The sequence below is a fragment of the Hyla sarda genome, chromosome 4 (genome assembly GCF_029499605.1).
Source record: "Hyla sarda isolate aHylSar1 chromosome 4, aHylSar1.hap1, whole genome shotgun sequence".
Taxonomy (NCBI): domain Eukaryota; kingdom Metazoa; phylum Chordata; class Amphibia; order Anura; family Hylidae; genus Hyla; species Hyla sarda.
In genome coordinates, this window is record NC_079192.1 from 127,728,820 (window position 1) to 127,755,993 (window position 27,174).

The 27,174-nt window shown below is 45.7% G+C and overlaps 1 protein-coding gene across 6 annotated transcripts in view; it reads left to right on the forward strand.

The window, feature by feature from the left end:
* Window positions 1-27,174, forward strand: part of TP53BP1 (tumor protein p53 binding protein 1) — a 135,463-nt gene that overhangs the window by 42,315 nt on the left and 65,974 nt on the right. For all 6 annotated transcript variants that reach the window (XM_056572106.1, XM_056572109.1, XM_056572110.1 and 3 more), the window contains exons 3-9: window positions 509-587; window positions 4,188-4,275; window positions 8,605-8,678; window positions 10,939-11,085; window positions 20,180-20,252; window positions 21,549-21,769; window positions 23,695-23,803. In XM_056572106.1, coding sequence (XP_056428081.1) covers window positions 509-587; window positions 4,188-4,275; window positions 8,605-8,678; window positions 10,939-11,085; window positions 20,180-20,252; window positions 21,549-21,769; window positions 23,695-23,803 — 791 coding nt within the window. The remainder of the gene's footprint in view (window positions 1-508; window positions 588-4,187; window positions 4,276-8,604; window positions 8,679-10,938; window positions 11,086-20,179; window positions 20,253-21,548; window positions 21,770-23,694; window positions 23,804-27,174) is intronic.

The following is a 27,174-nucleotide window of genomic DNA, read 5'->3' on the forward strand; positions in this document are numbered from 1 at the left end:
TGACTGATTTCAGTTATTTTTTCAAATGGTGTGCAACCAAATATTAAGTTAAGGGTGCCAATAATTTTGTCCAGCCCATTTGTAGAGTTTGGTGTGACATTATGTCCAATTTGCTTTTTTTTCCTCCCTCTTTTGGTTTAGTTCCAATACACACAAAGGGAATAAACATGTGTATAGCAAAAGATGTGTTACTGCAATCCTTTTCTGTGAGAAATAATTCATTTTGTTGAAAAATTTCAGGGGTGCCAACATTTACGGCCATGACTGTGTGTAGATTATGTGTGTGTGTGTATGTATATAAAAGTTTGTAGTGAAAAAAAATATAGGAATCATGTTAGATTCCCTTGTATTCTTGTGTTCGCATGGTCTGTGTGCTTGTTTTGGGACCTTTGAGGGATTTTATCCTAGGCCCCTGTATGCAAGTCTGAGGCTTTGGATACATAATTGCGTTTATTTATTTTTATTTATTGATTTATATATATTTATTCCTTTTTTCCCCTCATTATAGGATTTTGTGCCTGGTAAACCTTCTATCGGCATTAAAGAATGCATAGAAATACATGAGCCTTCAAAGGAAAACCATCTAGGTAATGTGATCATTTCATATGTATAGACTGGTAGTCACAGTTACGACTATCCAAGACGCACCTGACTATATGATGCATCCCCAATTTTGATCACAGAAAATGGGAAAAAATATTTTGTGCTCTTTTCCTCCTACTGTCTGGGCTTGACAGCTTGACTGTACAAGAATCTGAAGAATGAGGGGAATTAAAATGACGGGACAGTGGTTGTCAATCACAGGTAGTAGGAGCTTAGTCACTCTGCCTACCGTACTTAGTTATATCCAGTGACTCACGGGGGCATCGGCCGTCACTTTTATCCGCAGAATCTGCCAGACAAACGTTTTGGGCTCCTGCTCCTTCTCACCCTATACTAAATCTCCCTATCTATATTGCCCTTAATGGTGCCCACTTTGTGCCCTCATACAGTATTTAGGCCCATCTGTAGTTATACACCCCCCCCTGTAGCTATGCATACCCACACTATACCCTCTATTTGCCTCCATACAGAGGGGAAAAAAAGAAAACCCCTCTACCATTGCTTCCCCCTGCTCCTCTGTTCTCTCAACACTCTGTTTTCTTTACTAAATGGTGAGGCAGCTGGTTTAGGCAACATCTCTCCACTACTTTAGAAATCTATATTGCCTTGATTCGTCACACAGCTGTGTGTGGTTGTTTTTAACATTTAAAGATTTGGCATTTAGGCTTACTTCAGAAACCATGGACATAGACACAGTAGACTGAAGCAGAACCTATGCACTTGTATGGGAGATTTTTCTAGGCATGCTCTGACCATTGCAGGGGTCATTGTGTAGGGAGGGAGGTTGATTTCTGAACATCACTTTTGTCAATGATCTTGTTCCATATTATCTGTTTACTGATATTACATTTCACTGTAATCCTGTATGTGATGATGAGGAGGATACTGCTGGATGGTGATATTTACAGAACAGCTTATTATTAACCCCTTAAGGACGCAGGACGTAAATGTACGTCCTGGTGAGGTGGTACTTAACCTTAACCGTACATTTACGTCCTAAGCATAACCACGGGCATTGGAGCGATGCCCGTGTCATGCGCGGCTGATCCCGGCTGCTGATCGCAGCCAGGGACCCGCCGGCAATGGCCGACGCCCGCGATCTCGCGGGCGTCCGCCATTAACCCCTCAGGTGCCGGGATCAATACAGATCCCGGCATCTGCGGCAGTTCGCAATTTAAATGAACGATCCGATCGCCCGCAGCGCTGCTGCGGGGATCCGATCATTCATAACGCCGCACGGAGGTCCCCTCTCCTTTCTCCGTGCGGCTCCCGGCGTCTCCTGCTCTGGTCTGTGATCGAGCAGACCAGAGCAGGAGATGACCGATAATACTGATCTGTTCTATGTCCTATACATAGAACAGATCAGTATTAGCAATCATGGTATTGCTATGAATAGTCCCCTATGGGGACTATTCAAGTGTAAAAAAAAAAAATGTAAAAGTAAAAAAAAAGTGAAAAATCCCCTCCCCCAATAAAAAAGTAAAACGTCCGTTTTTTCCTATTTTACCCCCAAAAAGCGTAAAAAATATTTTTTATAGACATATTTGGTATCGCCGCGTGCGTAAATGTCCGAACTATTAAAATAAAATGTTAATGATCCCGTACGGTGAACGGCGTGAACGAAAAAAAATTAAAAAGGTCCAAAATTCCTACTTTTTTAATGCATTTTATAAGAAAAAAAATTATAAAAAATGTATTAAGTTTTTTATATGCAAATGTGGTATCAAAAAAAAGTACAGATCATGGTCAAAAAATGAGCCCCCATACCGCCACTTATACGGAAAAATTAAAAAGTTAGAGGTCATCAAAATAAAGGGATTATAAACGTACTAATTTGGTTAAAAAGTTTGTGATTTTTTTAAGCGCAACAATAATATAAAAGTATATAATAATGGGTATCATTTTAATCGTATTGACCCTCAGAATAAAGTACACATGTCATTTTTACCATAAATTGTACGGCGTGAAAACAAAACCTTCCAAAATTAGCAAAATTGCGTTTTTCGTTTTAATTTCCCCACAAAAATAGTGTTTTTTGGTTGCGCCATACATTTTATGATATAATGAGTGATGTCATTACAAAGGACAACTTGTCGCGCAAAAAACAAGCCCTCATACTAGTCTGTGGATGAAAATATAAAAGATGAAATTATGATTTTTAGAAGGCGAGGAGGAAAAAATGAAAACGTAAAAATTAAATTGTCTGAGTCCTTAAGGCCAAAATGGGCTGAGTCCATAAGGGGTTAAAGGGGTACTCCGGGGAACTTATCAGACACTTCCTCAATCCACAGCAACCAGAGGAAGAATGCCCATAGCAACCAATCAGAGCGCTTCTTTAATTTTTCAGAGGCTTTTTTTTTTTAAATGAAAGCAATCTGGTTGATATGGGCAACTGAACCACTCTTTCTCTACCCTGGGTTTGATAAATTTCCCACACTGTTGTGATAAATGTGGTACATCTTGCTAGATATATTAGACACTTTTCTTCTTGGTTGTCTTAGTTAACTGTAATATTTTGCACTATGTAGACCTATCATTAATACATTTAGAGAGATTTATCAAAATCAAAAGTTGCTCATAGCAAGCAGTCATATCGCTTCTTTCATTTTTTACAGACCTTTTTTGATACATTTTTGGACACTTAATCATCCCCCTTTTTCCAGGCACACTTCAGAAATGTGTAGTCAGGTGTAATTGCCAGGTATTGTGAGGTGTAATTGCCAGGTATTGTGAGGTGTAATTGCTAATAAAGCAGTATTTTGTCCAAAAATCTATCTATTAAAAACGCTCTCAAAGAGGTTTAAAGGGGTTTCTTATGATTTAGGAAATCTATCCACATGGGCTAAGGTTTGCAAATTAACAAACTTTGCAATACAGTTTTCTCTCTGGCAATACGTGCAGTGACACATCGAAGACTACAGTGGCCTAATGCTGGCTCTTTTGGCAACATTATTAGTGACAATATGTCATTGCTATGACTGGTGGTTTGCTACCACTATCATCTGATGCATCAGTTTCATGCACTCAGTACAATTAGCCTTGTAGTTCTTGAGCCAAATACAGGAGTGGATACAGACGGAAGAGGTATCCACTACTGAAACTGCACTGAAAACTACACATGTGAATCCAGATGTCATGTTTTGCACTGGATGTAATTTGACTGTTTAGATTTCAGCCCTCACAGACAAGTTGAACATTTGTATGGTAGATAATTTTTAAAGGGGTGCTCCGGGGAAGTTAAGAAAAATAGATAATGCTCTAAAGCCACCACAATACATGTTCTGTTGGAATTGTCTATGGCACGAGTAAATCGTCATAGCAAACCTATCCTGCTCTGTACAATTCCTGACAGGGACAGAGGTGTCAGCAGAGAGCACTGTGGTCAGACTGGAGAGAAGCTGAAAAGTACTGGAAGGCGTAATAGATTTTTAAATGGAAGTAATTTGCAAAACTTTTTGCACCAGTTTATTTGAAAACCTCTTATTCCCACTCCGGAGTACCCTTTTAAGACAAAGTTTGCTTTTCCACCCTTGTTTATAAGTAATAAGTTTTATTAATTTTACTTTGTTTTTGTTTTTTTGTAGTGACTATGGAAAAATCGCATACACCAAGTGCTGATCGTGTTCTTAGCCAAATAATTGAGCAAATTCCTTGTCCAACAAACAAAATCAGGTAAATTGCATAGTCTTGTTGTGGGATGTATGAACTACTGGAGTGGATAAAGTACTCCAGTAGTACAGAACTTCAAAGGCATTTAGTGTAAGATATTAAGGAATAAAGGACAACTGCAGCTGAAAACACTTATCCCCTATCCACAGGATAGGGGATACGTGTTTGATCGCGGTGGGGGTCCGACCACTGGGACCCTCCGCGATCTCCTAAACGGGGCCTCGGCGCAGTTCTAAGGGAGAGGAGGGGAGGCACGAACGCTGCCTCCCCACCTCTCCCCTAGTTACATGGAGGAGGCGTGTGGCCGCCGTGTCATGCTGCTGCCGGTATTCCTGCACTGCAGAGCCATGGCCCCGTACAGGAAATCGCAGGGGTCCCAGCGTTCGGACCCTCCCAAGATCAAACGCTTATCCCCTATCCTGTGGATAGGGGATAAGTGTTTTCCGCTGCAGATGTCCTTTATTATCAGTTTCATTCTTTTGTGCTATGTTGGTTATTCACATCTACTTAGAGAGCACATGAAATGGCATTTGATTAGCTAAGAAACCTTTTATGTATAGCTTTCCAAAATATTGATAGTATAGTCGGTATCATAGAATCTCTGTACTTGCACACAGCTCTGTGTGAGATGCCCTTCATATATGCTCTCTACACTCAGAAATAGTAGCAGAGAATGGGAGGAAGATGTACGCAGCAACTTTAACACTGAAAGAAGGGAAGGGGACAGAATGCTATTAGAAACAGCTCTGACAGATTTTTTTCAAACTTAGGAGGACAGATAGCCAAGTGAAAGACTTTGCAGGTCAAAACGGTAGGACCTTTATTAATAAAGTTGCCTAGTTGTGCATTTAGGAAACCTAAGAACAAAAATGTGTCCATAGCCTTTAACTTTTCATAAAGGTCGTTTAATTATGAAATGGTATTCAAATATGAACATATCCTTTAAAGGCAGGGGTCTCAAACGAAATTTTGATGCCCGCACCACGGATGTGTAATTTGTATTGCCCGATGCCCGGGACATGCAATTCCGAGTTACGGGCAGGTGACTACTTAAGGCATTTAGCCCTGCTTCGGGCAAGCAGCGCTAAATGGCGGAAGACTTCACCCTCGCCTAGTCCATTACCTTGACTTACTCCGCCCTTCTACCCCCCCCCTGTCACCGGTTGGCCGGCCGGAGTCTGATGAGGGACGTTGCGCATGTGATGTCCCTCCGCAGTCCCGTGCAGGAGGACTTCAGTGACGTCACTTGTCAGGCCGCCACCGTAGAGAAGCACAGCGCAGGACATGTGTGTCTTGTGTGTCTGTGTGTGACCGGGGGGGGGGGGGAGAGAAACATGCTACCTTCCTAATGTGGGGAACATGCTACCTTCCTAATGTGGGGAACATGCTACCCTTCCTAATGTGGGGAACATGCTACCCTTCCTATTGTGGAGAACATGGTACCTTTCCTATTGTGGGGAACATGGTACCCTTCCTATTGTGGGGAACATGGTACCCTTGCTATTGTGGGGAACATGGTACCCTTGCTATTGTGGGGAACATGGTACCCTTGCTAATGTGGGGAACATGGTACCCTTGCTAATGTGGGGAACATGCTACCTTCCTAATGTGGGGAACATGCTACCTTCCTAATGTGGGGAACATGCTACCCTTCCTAATGTGGGGAACATGCTACCCTTCCTAATGTGGGGAACATGCTACCCTTCCTAATGTGGGGAACATGCTACCCTTCCTAATGTGGGGAACATGCTACCCTTCCTAATGTGGGGAACATGCTACCCTTCCTAATGTGGGGAACATGCTACCCTTCCTAATGTGGGGAACATGCTACCCTTCCTAATGTGGGGAACATGGTACCTTTCCTATTGTGGGGAACATGGTACCCTTCCTATTGTGGGGAACATGGTACCCTTCCTATTGTGGGGAACATGGTACCCTTCCTAATGTGGGGAACATGGTACCCTTCCTAATGTGGGGAACATGGTACCCTTGCTAATGTGGGGAACATGGTACCCTTGCTAATGTGGGGAACATGGTACCCTTGCTAATGTGGGGAACATGGCACCCTTGCTAATGTGGGGAACATGGCACCCTTGCTAATGTGGGGAACATGGCACCCTTGCTAATGTGGGGAAACTGCTGTCTACCTAATGCCCCCCCCCCCCAGAAGTAGCACCCCCATCATCCGTCAACTCATGCTATATCAGTAGGGGGAATGGGGAGGGGAGTTGCTGGTGGATGATGAGGGGTGCAGGATGGGGGCATTGTATGTGAGGAGCGTATGATGGGGATATTATAATCTGAAGGGTGCATCATGGGGGAATTATATGTGAGGGGCGCATGATGGGGGGGCATTATATGTGAGGGGCGCATGATGGGGGGGCATTATATGTGAGGGGCGCATAATGGGGGGGCATTATATGTGAGGGGCGCATGATTGGGGGGCATTATATGTGAGGGGCACATGATGGGGGGCATTATATGTGAGGGGCGCATGATGGGGCATTATATGTGAGGGGCAAATGATGGGGGCATTTTATGTGAGGGGCGCATGATAAGGGAATTATATGTGAGGGGCGCATGATGGGGGCATTATATGTGAGGGGTGCATGCGGCCCAGCCTCACCCAGCTGCTACCTCCAGTTGCCCCCCCCCAGATAACTTGAGTTTGAGACCCCTGTTTAAAGGGAATATGTTCCTTAGTTTTATTTAGGTTTAAAAAAAAAATAATTATGATAAATGATTTAAAATTAGTTAAGTTAATTTGTGTATGTAATGCAAGTGTAATCTATTTTTAATTTTATTCAATTATAATTCTTTTGCTGGGGGGCTGCCATTACTCATCTGTGATGATGTCACTTAACAACACATCACAGATGCTCTACGCACTCACTGACCATGGGAACCTGTCGGAGCCCATCTCATAGAAGAATATTATGGGTGAAAATGCTGTGTTCTGCACATGTATATCATGCCATGTCCGACACAAGGGGGAGCCAGCACACCGCCATGTTGTTAAAGTCCGGAAGTCGCCTCTGTGATGTAAGGCACCAGTGGCTGCTTCCGGACCAGTGTCCCTCTCCCCAGCTGGCTCTTGCGGTCACCGGGCTGTCGCCTCCCCGTGGCTTTCAGCTGTCAACTGGAAGCTGCAGAGTGCCAACAGCCCGGTTACCACGCTAAACCCCCCCCCGTACTCCTTTGTGCGCACTGATTCACTGGCCGGCCATGTTATAATAGTGGCATCAGCTGAGGATGTTACGCTGTGCGCCACACTTATTTCAGCGGCTGGCCAGACAGTGAATCAGTGCGCTCCCGCCTGGGTACTGGGGCTGAGATGTAACAGCAGCAGGGGAGAACCAGCCAATGATCATACGGTGAGGAGGGGGTTACTGTGTTGGAGCAGTGGGCAAGAGGTATCTTGCACCAGCAGGCAGTGGGCAAGAGGCGCTTGGCAGTGGCAGACTGTGGGCAAGCGGCAGCGGCAAGCAGTGGGCAAGAGGCGCCTTGCAGCGGTAGGCAGTGGGCAAGAGGCTCCTGGCAGTGGGCAAGAGGTGCCTGACAGCAGCAGGCAGTGGGCAAGAGGCGCTTGGCAGTGGCAGACTGGGCAAGCGCCAGCGGCAAGCAGTGGGCAAGAGGCGCCTTGCAGCGGCAGGCAGTGGGCAAGAGGCATCTGGCAGCGGCAGGCAGTGGGCAAGAGGCACCTTTCAATGGCAAGCAGTGGGCAAGAGGTGTCTGGCAGCATCAGGCAGTTGGCAAGAGGCAAATCGCAGCGGCAGGCAGTGGGCAAGGGGCACATGGCAGCAGCAGGCAGTGGGCAAGAGGTGCCTGGCAGCAGCGGGCAGTGGGCAAGAGGAATCTGGTCTTCTGAACTTTACTACTCTTCAGACACCAACAAAAAGGCACACACAGTGGAATTGGGAAAAACTACGAACCCCCCTCCGGGCGAGGCCAAATTTTCAGCAATCAATTTACAAGTTGCTTGCCTTCACCAGATTCCTGATGTTGGCTCCCTCTGCTGCTCAACAATGGGAAATATGATGCTATTATTTCATTTTTCATATTGTGTGACCAGTAAAAAAAATTTTTATATTTTATTTCTAAAAATATTTAAAAAATGAGAAAATTATTTAACCTCTATTAAAAAAAAACAAAAAAAAAACACTCCTTTTAATTACTGATGACTATCTGAGGTAATGTAAAGGCACCAAACCTTTTCCCTTGATGATGGGTTATATAGGTTTATGATGAGGAATTTCATGTCTGATTACTGTATAGTTTGTTGTGCAGTTCTACATTTCCTAATATTGCAATACTTTTATTTCCATGATTCAGTGACTTCAACTGTGGTGAAAGTAATGAACTTGAAGGCGCAGGTGACTGCAGTACACAGTCATTACAAGCTGAAGGTAATGTGGCAAAGCAAATGATTTGTTGTGTTAGCAGTAGGCATTTTACCTTGAGAAATAAGTAGACGTTGCATTTACCTTTTGGCTATGGTTAGAAGAATAGTCCTGTATGTATTTTTGGATTGAAAAGACAAAAATCAAAACACAGAAGCAAGTAGAGGGAATGCTGGCCACCATGTTTTTTGGGTGAAGCAAATTGCAAAAAAAACTGCTTTTGGGTAGGGTCACATGTAACGGATCCGCAGCGTATTTTACCACTGCGAGCAGGCCAGGGGACGAGGCGGGTCAACACCTGGAGGCACACTATGGGTCGGGTCACCGATGGATCCGCAGCGTAAAATACGCTGCAAACCCGTTACTTGTGACTGACTGCTAGTCATGAACACCTATATCTGTGCTTGCACAGAGCAAGAAAAAACCTCCAAACTAGGTAGTATATAGAAATAATTAGCAAATCTTTATTGGTCATCTTTATTATATCATGATATAAAGGACATCTTAAAAGCATACAAATGATCACACAAAGTAGAGAAAATGCATGTATTACTGGGATGAAAGTCCTGACAAGGTACAATACTGTATGTCTGTGGGATAATAGTGCTACACAAAGAAGCAATTAGTAGATAGGTTTAAGAAACACAAATGTAAACAAACACACATACAAGTGCTGTAGTGCCAAAAAATGCAACTCTATAAAGGGCTTAACAGCTCCATAGTAAGAGTGACACAAAAGCCAGTAGAAAATCAGTAAGAATAGAGTGCAGTAGGGCGATGGCTTTGCCCGTGCCCAAAGAGAAGTGACATATGAAAAGTGATGTAGCAACAGATACATACAGTAGTCAGGACTCACCCCAGCTCCACACCAGACCTTCGACGTGTTTCGCCGGGATAGGCTTTTTCCAGGAGTCTCCTGGAAAAAGCCTATGCCGGCAAAACGTGTCGGAAGATTGGTGTGGCGCTGAGGGGAGTCCTGACTACTGTATGAATCCACAGGCTACAGACATAAGAATCCACAGGAAGTTTATAAAGTGACAGAGAGACATAAACTCTTATGTCACATCCACGTTTTAGTGGGGGTGTAGAGGGGTGGAACTTTTTAAGAACTGTCAAGAGTATCTCAACACCAGCTTCTCTCACCACTGCCCTCCACTATTTTTTTTACTTGCTATATGATGTGTTGAATTTTTATTTTCTTGGGCTGTTCTCAGCATCCAATGCTATGTTAGCTTCATTTGTAATGGGTTGTAATTCTTAAATGAAAAGCCAAAAATAGAGTTTATTAAATGTAGTGCTTGAAATCTATCGCAGTATATGGGGATTCATTTTCTCTGAGTTGCTAGAAAACTAGAAATGAGATTGCTTTTTTTCACTTCACCTCACAAATAATTAAATTTGTTTTGACAATACTATTGTATGGTAAAATTAAGGATGCCATTACACAATACAACTTCTCCCACAAACAATAAGCCCTCATATGACTTTGTCAATTGAAAAATAACATTTTATGGTTTTTAAAATGCAATAAAAAGGAGAGTAACTGTGGTGAGAAGGGGTTAAATGTCATGCTTCCTTGCTCTGTTAGATTTAGCAGTGTATTAGACATTGATTCAGAATGCATTTGTCTAGGCTAAATTAAAGCATGGATCTTTGGGATTGCTCCTGTAAGGCTGGGTTCACACTACGTTTTGTCCCATACGGGAGCGCATACGGCAGGAGGGAGCTAAAACCTCGTGCTCCCGTATGTGACCGTATGCGCTCCCGTATGCCATTCACTTCAATGAGCCGACCGGAGTGAAACGTTCGGTCCGGTCGGCTCATTTTTGCGCCGTATGCGCTTTTACAACCGGACCTAAAACCGTGGTCAACCACGGTTTTAGGTCCGGTTGTAAAAGCGCATACGGCGCAAAAATGAGCCGACCGGACCGAACGTTTCACTCCGGTCGGCTCATTGAAATGAATGACATACGGGAGCGCATACGGTAACATACGGGAGCGCGAGCTTTTAGCTCCCTCCTGCCGTATGCGCTCCCGTATGGGACAAAACGTAGTGTGAACCCACCCTAAGAGGGATGGCTGTAGTGTTGGTTACTTGTGTCTATAAATAGGCCTGTGTGCAGATGTATGTTAAAAGGCAAATTGTGTTCCATGTTGATATTGATATAGATTTACTTTCAGCTGGTAACACACATATATAGAAACCTGTTTCCTAAAGGAGAGCATCCAAATTGTCTGTCATGCGTATTATATGTATCCTTTCCAGATTCTGGAACGTCGCAGCTTGCATTCGGAGTCCTGGAACTATCCCAGAGTCAAGATTTTGGAGGCCAAAGCACAAGGGAGGATGATGGAATGGTTGTAGAAAACATAACCAACCCTGAACCTCAGACACTTGAATGTAACCAAGCAGGTGTATTATCTTTACTTATGTCATGCCTGTTCTTGGAAGGATTTGCCAATTACTGTATTTCTCACTTCCCACTACTGTATGGAGAAACACAGTTATGATTTCTGTGAGCTATTTTTGTAAATGTCTTTTAACAATGAGGATTATGGACAGGTTTGAGAGCATCATTTATTTATTAACTTAGCATATATATTAGTTCTTCGGAAAAATAAATGAAAATATTGTAAAAAATATTACATAATAAAAATAACTAAATATTATTTTTGCCCAGTTTAAGCTAAGGCTACACACAGGCATTTGTTGTTGTATAGTTTGGAAATTGCTGTATATAGCAGTACTTTAAGTTGCATGTATATTACATGTTTTCTTGAGAGCTTCATTGGGGGGGACAAAGGACCATGGGTATATGCTGCTTGCCGCAAGGAGGCCGACACTAGGCAAAAAAACAGTGCTCTCCCAGCAGGATATACCCGCCTCCTGGCTCTGGGCAACTCAGTTTTATCTAAGTGTCAGCAAGAGGCAGACACAGGTCTGGCGCTCTCCAGACTTGGTGTTATTTCTTTCGTTTTTTTTTTCTAGTTTGTGTCTAGTTAGAATTTTTTCTGCCTTATTATTTTCTCTAGTGTGGGGGGACAGGAGCATGGCGCTGCCTGATCCCCCACCTGCGAGCCAGGGGCACGGTGCATTGCTGGATGGGCAATTAACCCCCTCCTCACCACCAACCAGCGCCAGATGGTGTACCCTGGGTCCGGGTCCCCCATTTGCCCCGGTTTGCCAGCTGGGTCTGGCTTAAGGCAGGTGTCCCTAGCTGGTGGAAGACTTCAGGGGTGAGAGTGTTCTGTGTTCTATGTGCAGAGTATGGCCCCCCCCCCCCCCCGATCTCCCCTCTCCCCTCATTCCTCATGGGGCAATGTTCCTTCTCTCCCTCCACTCCATTTTCATCCTGGTCCTCTGCATGGTGGTTATCTTGGCCCCGGAAGATTCCCTCCCGGGCCATTAGGGGTTAACTCCATGCAGCCTTATACATATACCTTTTTCATATCCGACCCCAGACCCGAACCCCCCCCTTCTCTCCGGCAAGTGTCTCCTGCGCTGGTCACTGCTCCGGCTGTAGAGCCAAAATGCCAGGCGGTTCCTCTGAACCTACCTGTCCACCCTGTGCGTCCCTGCTGCCCAGTCCTCCCCTGGCTACCGTGCAGGATGATCCGCCGGACGGTTGGAGGTTTGATCCTGGTCCTTAGTGGGTCTCCTCTCTTTCCCAGACAATCTCCAACTTGGCCAGGGTCTCCCAGGAGGTGGTTTCTGCTTTGGGGCGGTCCTCCTTGCGTTCGTCTCCCAGGGAGACGACTGTAGGTCCCCCCCCTCACACCATTCTCTGTGGCCATCAGGGCCACCTCTTTTCGGACTCATCCCGAGTCCGTCCGTGTGGGGCCCTCCCACCACCGCTCCCGCTCCACCTCCTCCAGGTGCCACTGCAACAGGTCACCCAGTGTCCGCTCTTGGTCTCCGTGCCCCCGATCCCAGTCCACCTCCTCCCATTCCAGAACACCTACGGTGCCCTCCCGGTCCCCAGGGGAGCTTGTGGACTAGGAATTGGACCCTCCCTCTGACTCGGAAGAGGCTTCCCATATGTCAGACATGGTGGACGGGCTGGTGTCTGCAGTTAGGGACACCTTCCACCTACAGGACCCAGGAACTTTAGGCGCGGTCCCTGAAGTGTCCTTCCGCTGCGCTCTGTAGGCATCCCAAGTTTTCAGCTCTTACGCAGAATTTGACGAGTTGTTGGAGGCGGCTTGGAAGCATCCTGACAAATGCTTCCATGCGTCTAAGAAGCTCCAGGCTCTTTTTCCCTTCCCTCAAGACCTGGTGGAGAAGTGGTCTTCTCCTATGGTGGACCCTCCTGTGTCGCGGCCATCTAAATCCACTACCCTGCCGCTGGTTGATGCAGCCTCCTTTAACACCTTAAGGACCATGGACGTGTATACATGTCCAGGCTGAATGCACATTCAGCCATTAGGACGTGTATACTTGTCCATGGCTCTCGTGGGTGCTGCCCAGTGCACCCACGAGATCGCGGCAGGGACTCTGCTGTAACACACAGCCAGGACCCTAGCCACACAATAAGGGCTCAACGTACTCACTTTTGCCCTAGGTGAATACTTTAGGGGGCGTAGTTTCGAAAATGGGGTCATTTCTGGGGGTGCTGTATTGTTCCGACAGCTAGAATGCTTTGCAAGTTGAAGTGCGGCCTATAATTTGTATAATGATATCCTGAAAGCCAAATGGGGCTCCTCTTCTTTTGGGTCCCACCATGTGGCCATTCAACAAAATACTGTCTAAGCGGGGGTATAACCGAACACTGGACAAACAGCGTAATAAAATATGGGGCGCATTTTCTACTTTTCAGATGCAATGTACAAAAAATATGTCCCACAAATGATGCAATTGTGAAAAAAAAAGAATTTTCATTTTTCCACTGATTTTGTATCCATTCCAGCCACACAAAAAGGACTCAAAGTACTCCCTTTTGGTCTAGATGAATACTTTAGGGGGTGTAGTTTCCAAAATGGGGTCACTTGTGGGGTTCTGTATGGTTCTGGCAGCTAAAACCCTTTGCAGGCATGAAGTGCAGCCTACAATCCATTCGGCCTAAAATGATGCCCTGAAAGCCAAATGGCGCTCCTCTCGTTCTGGGTCCTACCATGCGGCCAAGGAACCAAATATGGCCTAAGCGGGGGTATTTCCAAACACGGGCCGAGTAGCTTAATAAAATATAGGGTGCATTTCTTGCAATATCAGAAGTGATGTACAAAAAATGTCCCACAAATGATACATTTGTGAAAAAAATGCAAATTTCGAATTTTTAACACTGACTTTGTAATAATTCCTGCCAAAAAACTATGGTGGTAAAATACTCACTGTACCCCCTAGCGAATACCTTGAGGGGTCTAGTTTTTAAAATGGGGTCATTTGGGGGGGGGGGGGTGTTCCTATGTTCTACCACCTTCAAATTTCTGCAAACCTTGCATAGCACATAAAAAAAGATGTACTTTTCAAATTTTCAAAATTTCAAGTTAAATTGTTTAGGCTTCTAATTAATTTAAAATAAAAATCAAATATAAATTAAACAAAAAAAAGCTGTCAAAATAAAGTAGACAACTGAAAGTATAAGTTTCATAAACTATTTGGTCAGTAAGTATAAATGTATGCAACCTATTAGTGTTAAAAATTATTATTTTTTTTTATTTCATGATTTTTTGCATTGTAAAAAAAAAACTACAAATGATATCGGCTTACTTTTACTATGTACATGAAGGACAACTTATGACAAAAAAAACAATGTCAGAATTATGATTGGCAAAACGTTACCAGAGTTATTCTCTAATAAAGACAGACATCCCTGATTTGAAAAAACAGGCCTGGTCTTTCAGGGGCGTACTATTTGTGATGGTCCTTAAGGGGTTAAAGATCCCTCGCATAAACTACTTACACATTCAGATATTTCCAGCCCACCAAAGGTTTCTACGGTTCGCTGTTCCTGTGGGTCCTTTTCAGTTTGTCGCCCTACCCTTTGGACTGGCGACTGGCTCTCCTCCACACTCGGGGTGTCTCTGTCCTCCCCTATCTGGATGACCTACTCATCAAGGCACCCTCTGTGGAACAGAATCGGGTCAGCCTCAACATCACTCTGCAGACCCTCTCCAGTTTCGGTTGGATCATCAACCGGGCAAAATCCAACCTGTCCCGGCCCAATCTCTGACTTTTCTAGGGATACACTTTGACACTGCGGCAGCCCGTCTTACTCTTACGGAGGACAAGCTCCGGGAGTTGTTGTCGGGGATTTGATTGCTTCGGCGGCCGAGTCTGGTTCCCGTCCGTACCTGCATGTCGGTCCTGGGCAAGATGGTGGCCACCATGGAGGCAGTCCCAATTGTCCAATTTCGGTACCTTCCTCTCCAAGGGGCCATCCTCTCTGTGGGAGAAATCCCCCTGGTCTCTCCACCGCGGGTTCCGGCTTCCGCTCCTCGTTCGCTGCTCCCTCCTTTTGGTGGCCTCGTTCTCCCCTCCTCCGGGAGGGTCGTTCCTTCCTGCCTCTCGATAGCCATGTCCTGACCAGGGACGCGAGTCTCCTCGGCTGGGGAGGTGTCTTCTGGGACAAGACACTTCAGGGCAGTTGGACCCTGTCAGATTCCGGTCTCCCCATCAGCGAGTGGTCCCTTCACCTGGAGGTCTTCGCTCAGATCTGTTGCCGCTGGGGAACTCTAGAAGTGGATCTCTTCGCGTTCCGCCGGAACAGGGGCGACTTCAAACGTCTGGGGATAACTGATCTAGCAGCCAGGAGCATGAACTGGGCTAGTGTTTTAGCTGGGGATTTCCGAGCTGCGGGCATGATAGACAGAATAAGGACCTTCGGGTCATTCAGGTAGGACACACCTGTCACTGTGGAGATACTCGAGATCACAACTGACCAGAAGGTCTGTAGAAAAGTACAGGACCACAAGATATGGGACATGGTGCCCTGAGCTCCCTCACAACGCCAACACAAGTCCGACACCGACGGGTACATTTTATGCAGCAAAACGGGAACCCTGTACCACCTAGAGACTATCTTGTAATTTGTTTCCTGAGCCCTACAGGAGATGGAGAATTTGTGGCATCGTAGGAGAGCCGCAGACCAATCTGATTTGGGCAAAGGTGGTGCGTAATTCCCCCTCCCATGCCAACACAAATGCTTGGGGGGGTTCTGAGCCGACTCATCCAGCAGGAGTCCGTAAATCTGGGAGACTGCCCTGGACACCGGGGAGGTGGAAGTACACAGCACCTCGAAGGGGAGAAGTGGCCTAGTCAAATGTAGGGTCCTGCGAGAGGTCTCCACAAAATGGTGTAGTTGCAAGTATTGCATTCGTCTGGCTGGGGTACGTAGGGGTTCCGGCACCAAGTCAGTGTAGGAGCGTAGTACAGTCCCTATCATAAAAGTCTTCAGAGGCAGAGTCAGAGGGGCAGTGTAACCAAGAAAGGAAGAGCAAGCCAAACCGGGTGGAAAAAGGGGGTTACCAAGGACAGGGGTCAAGGGACCGTCAGGAGAGAACAACGTTGACTTAGGTAGGTAACGTCGCAGGGTCGAGATAAGTTCCTCGGTCACCCAAGGTAAGGAGCGTAGCATGGGCGACCCCCGGGGGAGCCAGGGGTAAGTGGTCGGTTCGAAAGGGGTCCCAAACAATTCCACAGCCACCCATCGCTTTGCGGCCCGACCATGAAAGAAATCCAGGAGTCTCGTAAGTGTAGCAGCGATACAGCAGGATCGGCAGCCAGGGACCGCCAACCCACCCCCCTGCTTTTGTCTAGTCAGTACTTGTCTGGAGATCCTAGATGGCCGACCCACCCTCATGGAGTGAATCAGTGTGTCCAATTTGCGAAAAAATGAAAAAGGGATAGTCAGAGGGACTGCCTGGAAGAGGTATAATAGACGCAGTAGGATGTTCATTTTGAGGATATTGGCCCTCCCTAGCCAGGAGAAGGTACCCACCGACCAACTAGTCAAGTCCCGTTCGAGAGTGGAGAGCAGCGGCGAGAAATTGAGGGAGAAGGCATCGTGGGGGTTCGCAGGGACTCGGACCCCCAGGTACTTAATCGACCCCTGGGCCCACTGAAAGGGATGTTCCCGTTTTATGCAGACGACAACCGCCTCCGGGAGGGCTATCGGCAATGCCACACTTTTAGACATATTAATCCGATGGTTACTGAAGTGAGAGTAAAGGTGGAGGGTCCACAGGGTGGCCGGGAGGGACGTAAGGGGGAAGGATAGATAAAGGAGATCAAACGCCGAACAGAGATGCACTCCCCCCCCCCCCCCCCACACTCCCCCCCCCCCCCCCCCTCCCATCTGGGGAGCATATTGAGGGGACATAAAGCACCGCCTGCCGGTCCCTAAGGGCCCTAGCCAGGTATTTACCCGGCTTGTTACCCCACTCATAGAAGCCTCGGGAGCTCCTCTGACTGTATTGTCTGTATTTGTCGTTCAATAGTGCCCGGAGTTCGTGGCGTGTCCTAATGAGGTCCCTCAATGTGGACTCCTGCTGCGTTCTCTTGTGTAAGATCTCCAGTGCATGGAGCTCCTCCCAAGAGGCGCTTCATTTTAGCCCCTTTCTCCCTTTTAAGGCGGGAGCCATGATTAATAAGGACACCTCTCAGTATGCATTTGAGTGCCTCCCACTGGATAGGTGGTGATGTATGGTTGGTCAAATGATCCCCCCATGAAATTAACAGTGGTCCTCTTGAGTTCCGCCAAACATAGGGGATCCCGGAGAAGGGTCTCATTAAGACGCCATGAGAATTGGGGGGTGTTGAGTGAGGGCATATGTAGCGTGCAAAAGACCGGAGCATGGTCCGAAAGAAAGAGATTACCAATTAATGTGGAGGAGAGCCTGGGCAAGTAGTAGTGGGGAAGGAAAATGTAAGTAAGTAAGTAGTAGTAGTGGGGAAGGTAGGGAGGATAGTTGGGGAAACACCTGACATCCGTCATTCAGAAGGAGTAAGCAATGCAGTCCCGGTATCAAGAAAAAACAAACCCTTGGGTACAGTCCAATGTAGCAATAAGTCCAGTAGGGCCGCCAAGGCCAACTTCACAAACGGCAGGCATAGGACAGTCACCATTCGGGGTTCTGGGCGCAGTCGCAATGATGGGAGAGCATTAACTCAGGGTTCAGGGCTCTAGGAAGGGCCCAGGCGACTGGCGACGTGATCGCTGTGGGAGCGGCCAACCTGGATTGGGGCGCCTGGCCGAGTTTCCTTGCGAGGAGTCGGGCGCTTGTGGGGCCGCTTAGGGGTCTGCTAGGAAGGCAGACCAGTCCGGGAGGGATATATTCGGCAGGCCAGGGGTGGACAAAAACAAGGGGAGGTCTCTAGGCGACCGAAGGGTGGCCACGGTGTCTCCAGAGGTGATGTTCAGGGCGAAAGGGAAGCCCCATCGGTAAGGTATTTGTCTGTCGCCTTAGGAGTGCCCTCTGGCAGAGGGTGCGCCTAGACAGATTGGGGTACAACTGGAGGGAGGCACCATCAAAGTCCACTGCACCCTGTTGGCACACCTTAAGCATAATCTGTTCTTTCAGGGAAAATCTGTGAATCCGACATATGACGTCCCTCGGGCGAGTAGGATCTGTGCTTGGAGCTCTGAGAGCCCTGTGGACCCTGTCTATCTCGATATGAGTGTCCGGTGGTCGACCCAGCAGCGTGTTGAACACACCCACTACCGTGGGCAGCAGGTCTGGGGACATGGTAGCCTCTGGGAGGCCGTGTATGCGCACATTATTGCTGCGGCTTCTATTCTCGACATCATCCAGGTGGTCCGTTAGGGATTGGTGTATGGAGGAATTGGCACTCAAGGTGGCTTGCATATTCTGCACAGTGTCCAGACCAGAGGTTTGGAAGTTTTCAAGAACCCGCACCCTACTTTGTAGGTCTGCAACATCACTTTTGACAGGCTGGAGGTCTTGTCGCCATGCATGATTCATATCCAGAGCCATGGCAGTCATGTCCCTTTTGGTGGGGAGCAGCGCCAGCAGCGCTTGGAGTTCGGGGTGTCCCTTGAGTAAAGCTACCGCCTGGTCAGGAGGGGGAAGGGAGACAGACAGTGGGTCCCCCGCATCTCCAGAGGGGTCAGATGTAGGAGTGGACCCCAGTGGCTCCAATGCAGCACCTCCAGGTAGTAGCAGGCCACCGTGGGGGGGGGGGAGGGGGGAAGAAAAATGGCTGGTTCGCTGCAATGGCCGGAGGTAGAGAGGAGGGAGCAACAAAATCTCCCCACTCAACAGGTGGAGGTGTCCCGGGGGGGGGGGGGGGGGGGGGGGTGCATATCTCCCATCACAGAAGCTGGTGGCAGTGGGGAGGAGGGCCCCTCTTGACTGGAGTATAGTGAGGGAAAGCACTGTTGGGAAGGAGGCAGTGCTCCCTGTGGGACGGTGGGAGAGAGTGTTCCGTGGTGGCGCTGTACGGGCGGCCTGTCTTTAATCTCCTGCTCACCCACCTCAGGCCCCGTCTGCAGGGCGGAGTAGTCTGGGAGCCTCAGATTCCCTGGGTCCACTGTAGAGGAGGACCGCGTCGCTCCGGTCTCCGGCGCTGCTCTCGGCCTCTGTGTGGAAGGCTGTGTCTTCTGCGCGCCTGCCGGCAGTGGAGGAAGCTGGAGAGGAGACCCGGCCGGGTCACTCGCCGATCCCGGACCGTGAAGGTGAGTCTGGTGCGGCAGCCTCGCAGGTAGGTCTCGCAGAGCTGGGAGATGAGTCTTTTGCGGCATCACTCCTGCGTTTTCCCCACTTTGTCTCGTGACCGTAGGCGAGAACCCTGGCTGCACAGCGCATTTTGGATTGCCCCGGCATGAGGGCCGCCTGGTCTCTAAGGTCCTGAAGCAGGCTAAAAAAAAAAGTTGTGGATCGGGACCGGAGGTCGCTGTGGGGGTCCTGATGACTTGCGGGCCCCTTCCTGACCGTCTGGCTCCCATAAAGATAAGCTGGATCCCCCTAATTAGAGCCGTGGATACGGAGCTCCCGTGTTCAGCGTCTGTCCCCGCTCATGGCCGGCCACGCCCCCACCTTTGCCAAATTTTAACGTGTTCATACTTTTGCGTCCTCGGACACAGGACTTTCTTTAGTTTTTTTTGCCGAGTGTCAGCCTCCTAGCGGCAAGCAGCATATACCCATGGTCCTGTTCCCCCCCCCCCCCCCATCCAATAGAAGCTCCGAGAAAGGTTTTACGGTAAGTCCAGAAATCTATTTTTTTTTTTTTTTTTTTTTTTTTTTTAGTAGCTGCTTCATTGCAGCTGTTTTAAAATCAAAGTGCCTTTTTCCATCCATAGGGTCCATACAATTAGTTAAAATCACACACATGGCTTTTATATAACAAAACAATCATCTCCATTATGTCTCTTGTAAAAGAGGAAGCTATGACAACCATGCGAACAGAGTCTAAATGTCTGTGTGGAGCCCTTCCATAACTATTGCCTGTTACATTTTTATAAGCTTGATCACATTTTAGTGTTTGGTTGTGCAGGTTAGAAGTGCTATTTCATTTTTTTTTTTTTTTTAAACACATTTTTATCTTTCAGAAATCCATAACATTGGTGCTCAAACTAGGGAAGAAGTGAGTGGTACAGAATGGACTTTGGAAGAGTTTAAACGGTATTTTTACATTCATTATTTCCCTTAGTATAACAGGAATATGGTCCTAAAAGAGACACGGCTACCACTGTAACTTTTTTTTTTCTCTGCAATGATTCTTGTTGACTAAAAAGGGCATCAGCTATTCATTAGAATATGCTTATTGTTTCCTACAGGCTGATTTTAGGATATAACCGGTGAAGCTTAAAGGGGTGCCAGAAAGTTAAACAGTGAGGGCCTGTTTTTTGCAACACCAATTGTACTTTGTAATAACCTCACTCCTTTTACTATAAAATGTACGGCAGACCTCCAAAACATTTTTGTGTGATTAAATTGAAAAGAAAACTGAAATTTTGCATATTTTACGATGTACACTTTTCGTTAAAAATGGTAAAATGATACCCATGATTACATACTTTTCTATTATTGTACTGCTTTTCACAAAATAAGGATGTTTAAAACTGATCTATTTTGACCACCTATAACTTTCCAATTTTTTCGTATACAGGGCTGTATGAGGGCTCATTTTTTGCACTGTGATCTGTAGTTTATTTTGCATTTATCGCATATTTTTGATCGCATTTTATAATTTTTATAATTTGATGTGACCAAAACAAAGCAATTTTGGACTTTCTTTTTTTTTTTCTTACGTTTACGCCATTCACTGTACGGAATAATTTACATTATATTTTGATCGGACAATTACGCACGTGGCAAGTATGTTAGTTTATTTTTTTTTAATGCTTTTTGGTAAAATGGGAAAAAGGTTTTGTCACATTTCTCGCGTCATGTATAGGACCTAATTGTACGTCCTGGTGCGCTAAGTCCCAGCGGATCAGGACGTACATTTGCGTCCTATGTCCTTAAGGGGTTAAAGGATAATCCATAGCATTATTTTCATATTTAATGTTCAGGGTGGAATCACAGCAAATAGCAGGAGGCATCCGAGAAGAAGAACCAGCACACATCATGTGTTTTTTTTTTTTTTTTTTGCATGAATATTTACTGGGGAGCGTGAGTAAGGGACTGGCTAGAAAGATGAATCAGTGCACCTTGGGTTTATTTGAATTGACATATTTGGATTTTTAATGGTGTCGCAGGAATGGCGCTCTCTAGGAAGACAAGGTCACCACCATTCTGATCAGCTGTACTGACAGATTAACTTTAAGGGGGTCTTCCCATCTCAAAGATTGTATTAAACCATGTAGCCCATGTAATATAAAACATACATGTATGTATGTAATTGAGACAGCCTTTCTGTTAGTTAATTTGAGTTATAAGTTTTCTTTCATAATTCTAAGAAATATCTATTTTCAGACAACAGGAGGAAGTATGTGCTAAGGAGACCTCTAGCAATCCAAGTGAAGACCAAATGTGCACAGCTGTAAAACCCAACTCTGATGAAAGAGATCAGCCAAGTCACCAAGACATAAAGGCAAAAGTGGAATTGTGCTGTACAAATGAGGAGGAGGAGGAAATGGATACTTCTGATCTTGTCTCTAGTCAGGAAGACCTATTTGGGCAGCCCAATAATGCAGGTAAAAAAAAGTTTCAAAAGTGTTTTAAAAAATTGATCAGTGTACTGGAGGTAGGAATCCACTATAAGTACGTTGTCTTTATTACAATATTAGATCTATCCAGTCCTCTACTTGACAGTAGCATTTTTTTTGGCATGAGACATTTAGGACCCATTTGCACTATGAAATCGCCTGGAGATATTGCGGGTGGAGGTTTTGTGTGCAGCTGTGCCACCAATATCATTTGGCACTATAACTGTGTGTACATGGACCGTTCCCATTGACGGCAGTTCTGTCCGCATGGAAGTCAATTAAAAGAATTAACCTATTCTTTAGTGTGGCCGAGCATGTGATCCTGAATTTCTGCAGCAAAAATGTTCCCGCTGAAATTCTGCAGTGTGCATGGAGCAGCAGAATCCCATTGAAAACAATGGGAGGCCGCTGCTCAGAAATTTCTTAGTAGAATTTCTCTGCTAGGGAATTCCATAGCGTGAATGGACCCTTTAGGCCGGGTTCACATGGCAGAATTTCTGCACGAAAATTATGCATTCATTTATAGCCAATTCACTTCAATGGAATTCTTGCAGCAGAAATTCTGCTGTGTGAATGGAACAGCGGAATCCCATTGAAGTGTATTGGCTATAAATTCATGCAGAACTTCCATGCAGAATTCAGTGCAGAGATTCTGCCGTGTGGACCCAGCCTAAGGGCTCAATCACACAAACTGATTTTCTGCTGCAGATTTGCTTCAGCAGATTTTGCTGCCCATTGAAGTCAATGGGCAGCAAAATCTGCTGAAGCAAATCTGCAGCAGAAAATCCGCTCGGGTGAATGAGAGCCCTAAGACTGGGTTCACACATCAGAATTTCTGCACTGAATTCTGCATGAAAATTCTGCATGAGTTTATATCCAATACATTTCAATGGGATTCCGCTGTCCCATTCACACAGCTGAATTTCTGTTGTAGAGTTTCCATTGCAGGAATTCCATTGAAGTAAATTGGCTATAAATACATGCAAAATTTTCCTGCAGAATTCCGTGCAGAAATTCTGCTGTGTGAACCCGGTCTAAGGATATGTTCACACAGCAAAAAGTTAGTGCGGAATTCTGCTTCAATATACTGCACAGAGTCCCGTTAATTTTAGTAGGATTCTGCTGCACTGTGCACTCAGCAGAATTTCTGGCCCAGGAATTCTATTCTTTCTGGCGTGAAAAGCCTTTTCTTTCGGCAGATACCGCGGTCTATATGACGGCCCATTTCCGAGTGGTCCTAGCTCCTGCCGGTTAGTCAAATGTGTGGAATGTCCACATGTGTGAACCCAGCTTTACAGTGCACCCTGTGTAGGAATCCTCTAGGCAAAATTGATACTGCAATGCTTAGTGCATTGTCTGAGTGGGCAGTAAATAAGCCAGGGATTTCCACGATACAATTTTTTTAAATCGCTGTGTCATGCATTGCCTCCTTAGGTCATATATTTGCCATTGCACAGTGTAAGTTTTACCTAAATCTTTTCTTTATGAAACAGGGCTTACTTTATTGAGCTTTTATGAAGTGATTCCTGATGCTTCCCAACCTCTGTGATCTGGTTCTAATAAAGCTTCAACAAACTTCTAGTTTAAAGTATAAGGATATATTTACATTATGGGGGAGATTTATCAAAACCTGTCCAAAGGAAAAGTTGCCCAGTTGCCCCTAGCAACCAATCAGATCGCTTCTTTCATTTTGCAGAGGCCTTGTTAAAAATGAAAATAGCGATCTGATTGGTTGCTATGGGCAACGTTTCCTCTGCATAGGTTTTGATAAATCTCCCCCTATATGTTTATATACAACATTATCCTCAACATTTATCTCTGAATTATCAATAGCCCCCTCCCCCCCATCCACACAGTTCATATGCCAAAATAGTATTTTTTAGAATTTTGTTTTTATCATCTTTCCTAAATAGAATCTCATATCAGTCCTGCTGCAAACAAGATTGTCTCTACTCCAGCTGACACACTGCGCCTCCTGCAGTTCTCAGGACAGGCCATCCTTACACCTGTGAATGTCTCAGAGTAAGTATGTGTTCTTTACATCCAGTTGTCAATCCATAGTGCCATACTCTGCTTCTAGACCAGGATGTGAAGGCCATTGGTAGTTACAGCTTGCTGCAGCTTTATGCAAAATAACTATTGTTGGTCAAATCGATTAGTTGCCTGATTATTTGTTTGCTTAATCGACTAATTGGATAAATATGCAAAATAACAAAAAAAAAAAATTGTTATTTTCTGGACAAGAATACATACACTAACCTTTAGAAAACAAGCTCAGGTCTTGTCTGGATAATATCTTCGACACTAGGGCCTAATATGTAGGGGAAATAATCTCCCTAAGGCCACCATTTTGTCAGAAGATATAAAAATATCATAACACAATTAAGAATTATGAATTATTGTCACCAACAATATTAAAAATATTATGACCATTATGAATTGGCAAAAATATACAAACAATGCAATTCATCATATCTGAGCCCAACTATTTTCCCAGTTATGAGTTCTATGAACTAGGGGTAGAAGTAACTTTAGCAATATAATAAAATATAAAAATTATACAAATGATATGCAGGTTTATTGGTTATAAATTAACATTAAAGAGTAATATAAACACACCATGATATAGAAGTATTAATGACACAATGTCATATATGGATATATATTAAATCAATCACACATAAGTTTAGTTGGTAATATCAAACTTGGTCACAGAAGTTGGTTATTTCAGACCTCATATCTGTGTTAGGGTAGGGTCACTCGTAACTGACCCGCAGCGTGTCCCGACCGATTTTGTGGCTCCAGCTGTTGCTGACCCCCTTCCCCTGCCTGCTCGCAGCAGCAATACGCCATCTACGAGCAGCCACACAGGGGGCCTGCGAGTTGCCGAGTCCACTCTGACATCGTGGAGCAGCCGTACTCAGACATCGCGTCAGAGTGGACCCAGCGACTCGCAGGCCCCCTGTGTGGTTGCTTGTAGCTGGCGGATTGCTGCTGCGAGCAGGCGGGGGAAGGGGGGGTGGCAACAGCTGGAGGCACAAAATGGGTCTGGTCACCGGTGGATCTGCAGTGTTAAATACGCTGGGGGTCCGTTACGCGTGACCCTACCCTTACTCTGAAAAGAGAACCTCACATCAAATGGTATTGAATGGGCATCTGATCTCTAGATATATAAAATGGAGCCTATGAATAATAACTCCTCCTAGTTCCAACCACAACTATCTCTGGTAGTTAGATACAGTACAGTAATTTATTGTACGCTAATAATTAGGAAAACTTAAACTAAGTTTCCTTGTGGTAATTATTATATCATGGGGTGGAGGAGAGAAAGATCCCATAGACTATGCTATATGCAGTATGTGATTGCATTGATCACCATAAGACACTTAGAAATTAATTAAATTGAATCATTTTCATTCAAGGTGGATGCTTGACACTTTTTATTGTACCTCTCCTATCATAACTCTGATTTGATTGGTACAAATAGCCCGACAGACTGAGGCTCTTTTTTTTCCTTACAAGCTATGTTGCCGGCTGCAGAGAAGAGGTGTTCTGATGATCTGGAGGTACCTGGTATACACAAGTAGAATTTTGCTAGTTTTGCCAAAGTAGGGTAGTTTTCCTCATTACTTTTCCACCAACCCAAAGGGTTGCCAAAGAGACTTTTTAGCAAAATAGGACTAGATGTATTCCTTAGTTGTGTATATCCTCATCCAAATGTGGTCCCTCTGTGTCCTCTTCATCTATCTGTCTCACAACCATCTCTCTGGAGGAGAGACACACTCCCGCAAATATTGCAGAATGGTTGGAGGAGATTGCTATTAAATTTGACATTCCAGCTTAAAAAATTGCCCTTGTGCATGACAATGCTGCAAATATTGTGCCTGCTGTGAACATCTTGGAGGAGAAGCAAGGATGGGCCAGTATTTGCTGCGCTGGCTGTGGGTTATTAATACTACATTGAAGAATACAGGCATTGAAAGAGCTGTCAATGCTGTAAGAGGGCTAGTTGGACACTTTAGAAAAAAGTAAACTAGCCAGCAGCAAGTTAAAGGAGAGGCGGAAGCAGATATACATTGGAACATTAGCTTCTTCAAGATTTCAGCAGCTTTTGAATTTTTTAAATCTGCTGCTGTTTTTCCTGTCACTTTATAGGGCAATTATTAACCTCCAGTGGTGCGCTGTGAGAACAGAATTCAGAACTTCCGAGCTGAGCTGTAGAAGAGACGTCATACATGTCTGAGAGAGATCTGCAAGGTGAGGAAGTGCAGCAAAACAGTTGGGAGTCAGTAGTGCCTTATATAGTTTAGGTAAAGATAGGGACTGGAAAAACAACAGCAAAACCAACAAAAAAAACCTACACTTCAATCCACTACTGACTCCCCAAACCACCCACCACTGTTGTGCAGCACTTTTTCACCTTGCAGTCTCTTACATGCTGGAGTTTTATAGAGCTAATAAGCCCAGGAAAAACAGCAGATAAAAAATTCTGGTAAGTTTCTTGGTAACTTTGCGCACAGTAGGAGTGGCTAAACAAGCAAATACTCACTACTCCCATAATTTTCAGTGCCTATGATATTCTTTTGGAAAGCAAATCATTGGATCTACTTCTAAAGGATCTACTCCTTCTTAGATGAGTTTATGCAATCATGTATGGCTTGGTGTCAGCCGGTCTAGCCACTGTCTGTTGTTTGGGTCCTGCTTTTCCCCTTCCTCACCCTCGGTGCAATCTCCCTGGAAGGGTGTGTTCATCCTTCCCTTTGACAGTGTAAGTTGCGCTGCACTGACACCACAGTCTTCTGGCGTAACTTTCGTGTGCCCAGCACCTGGGAGTCCCAGTTAGGTTCCCTTTTGTTCCCCCCTTCGTTCCCATCCTGACGGGATGTTACTTTGGAGTGCTCTGGTCTGCTCAGACCGCTGGGGTCCAGGACCGGTTAGTCTCCTTGTCTCAGAAAGTGTCCTAGGATGCTGGGGTGTGCCTTAATTTCTTGGTCGGCCCTCCTGGTTCTTTGAGACTTAGTGATGATTGAGGTCTTGGGCATGTGTAGCGATCCTGCCCAGACTACTTTGTGATCCCTTTTGTTGGGCAGTCTTTCTGTACCGCACTTCTTCTTGTCTCGACACGGAAGTTTGTCACCCGGAGCATTTTGCGGACGTTGGGTTTACGTACCCTTCAGGTGTAAGTCTTCCAGGAGTCTCAGGAGCCTCCAATTCCCATGTCGGCCGTTCCGGTGTTCCGGGATGCTCCTTTTCAGGGTCTTCCACTCCTTTCTTGGCTTTTTATTCTTCCGTGTACGTCTTCCAGATGACTCAGGAACATCTAGTCCCCATGTCTGTCACTCCGGTGTTCCACACCTTTTTTTGGGCAGTTATTACCTTCTGTCTCCTCTTCG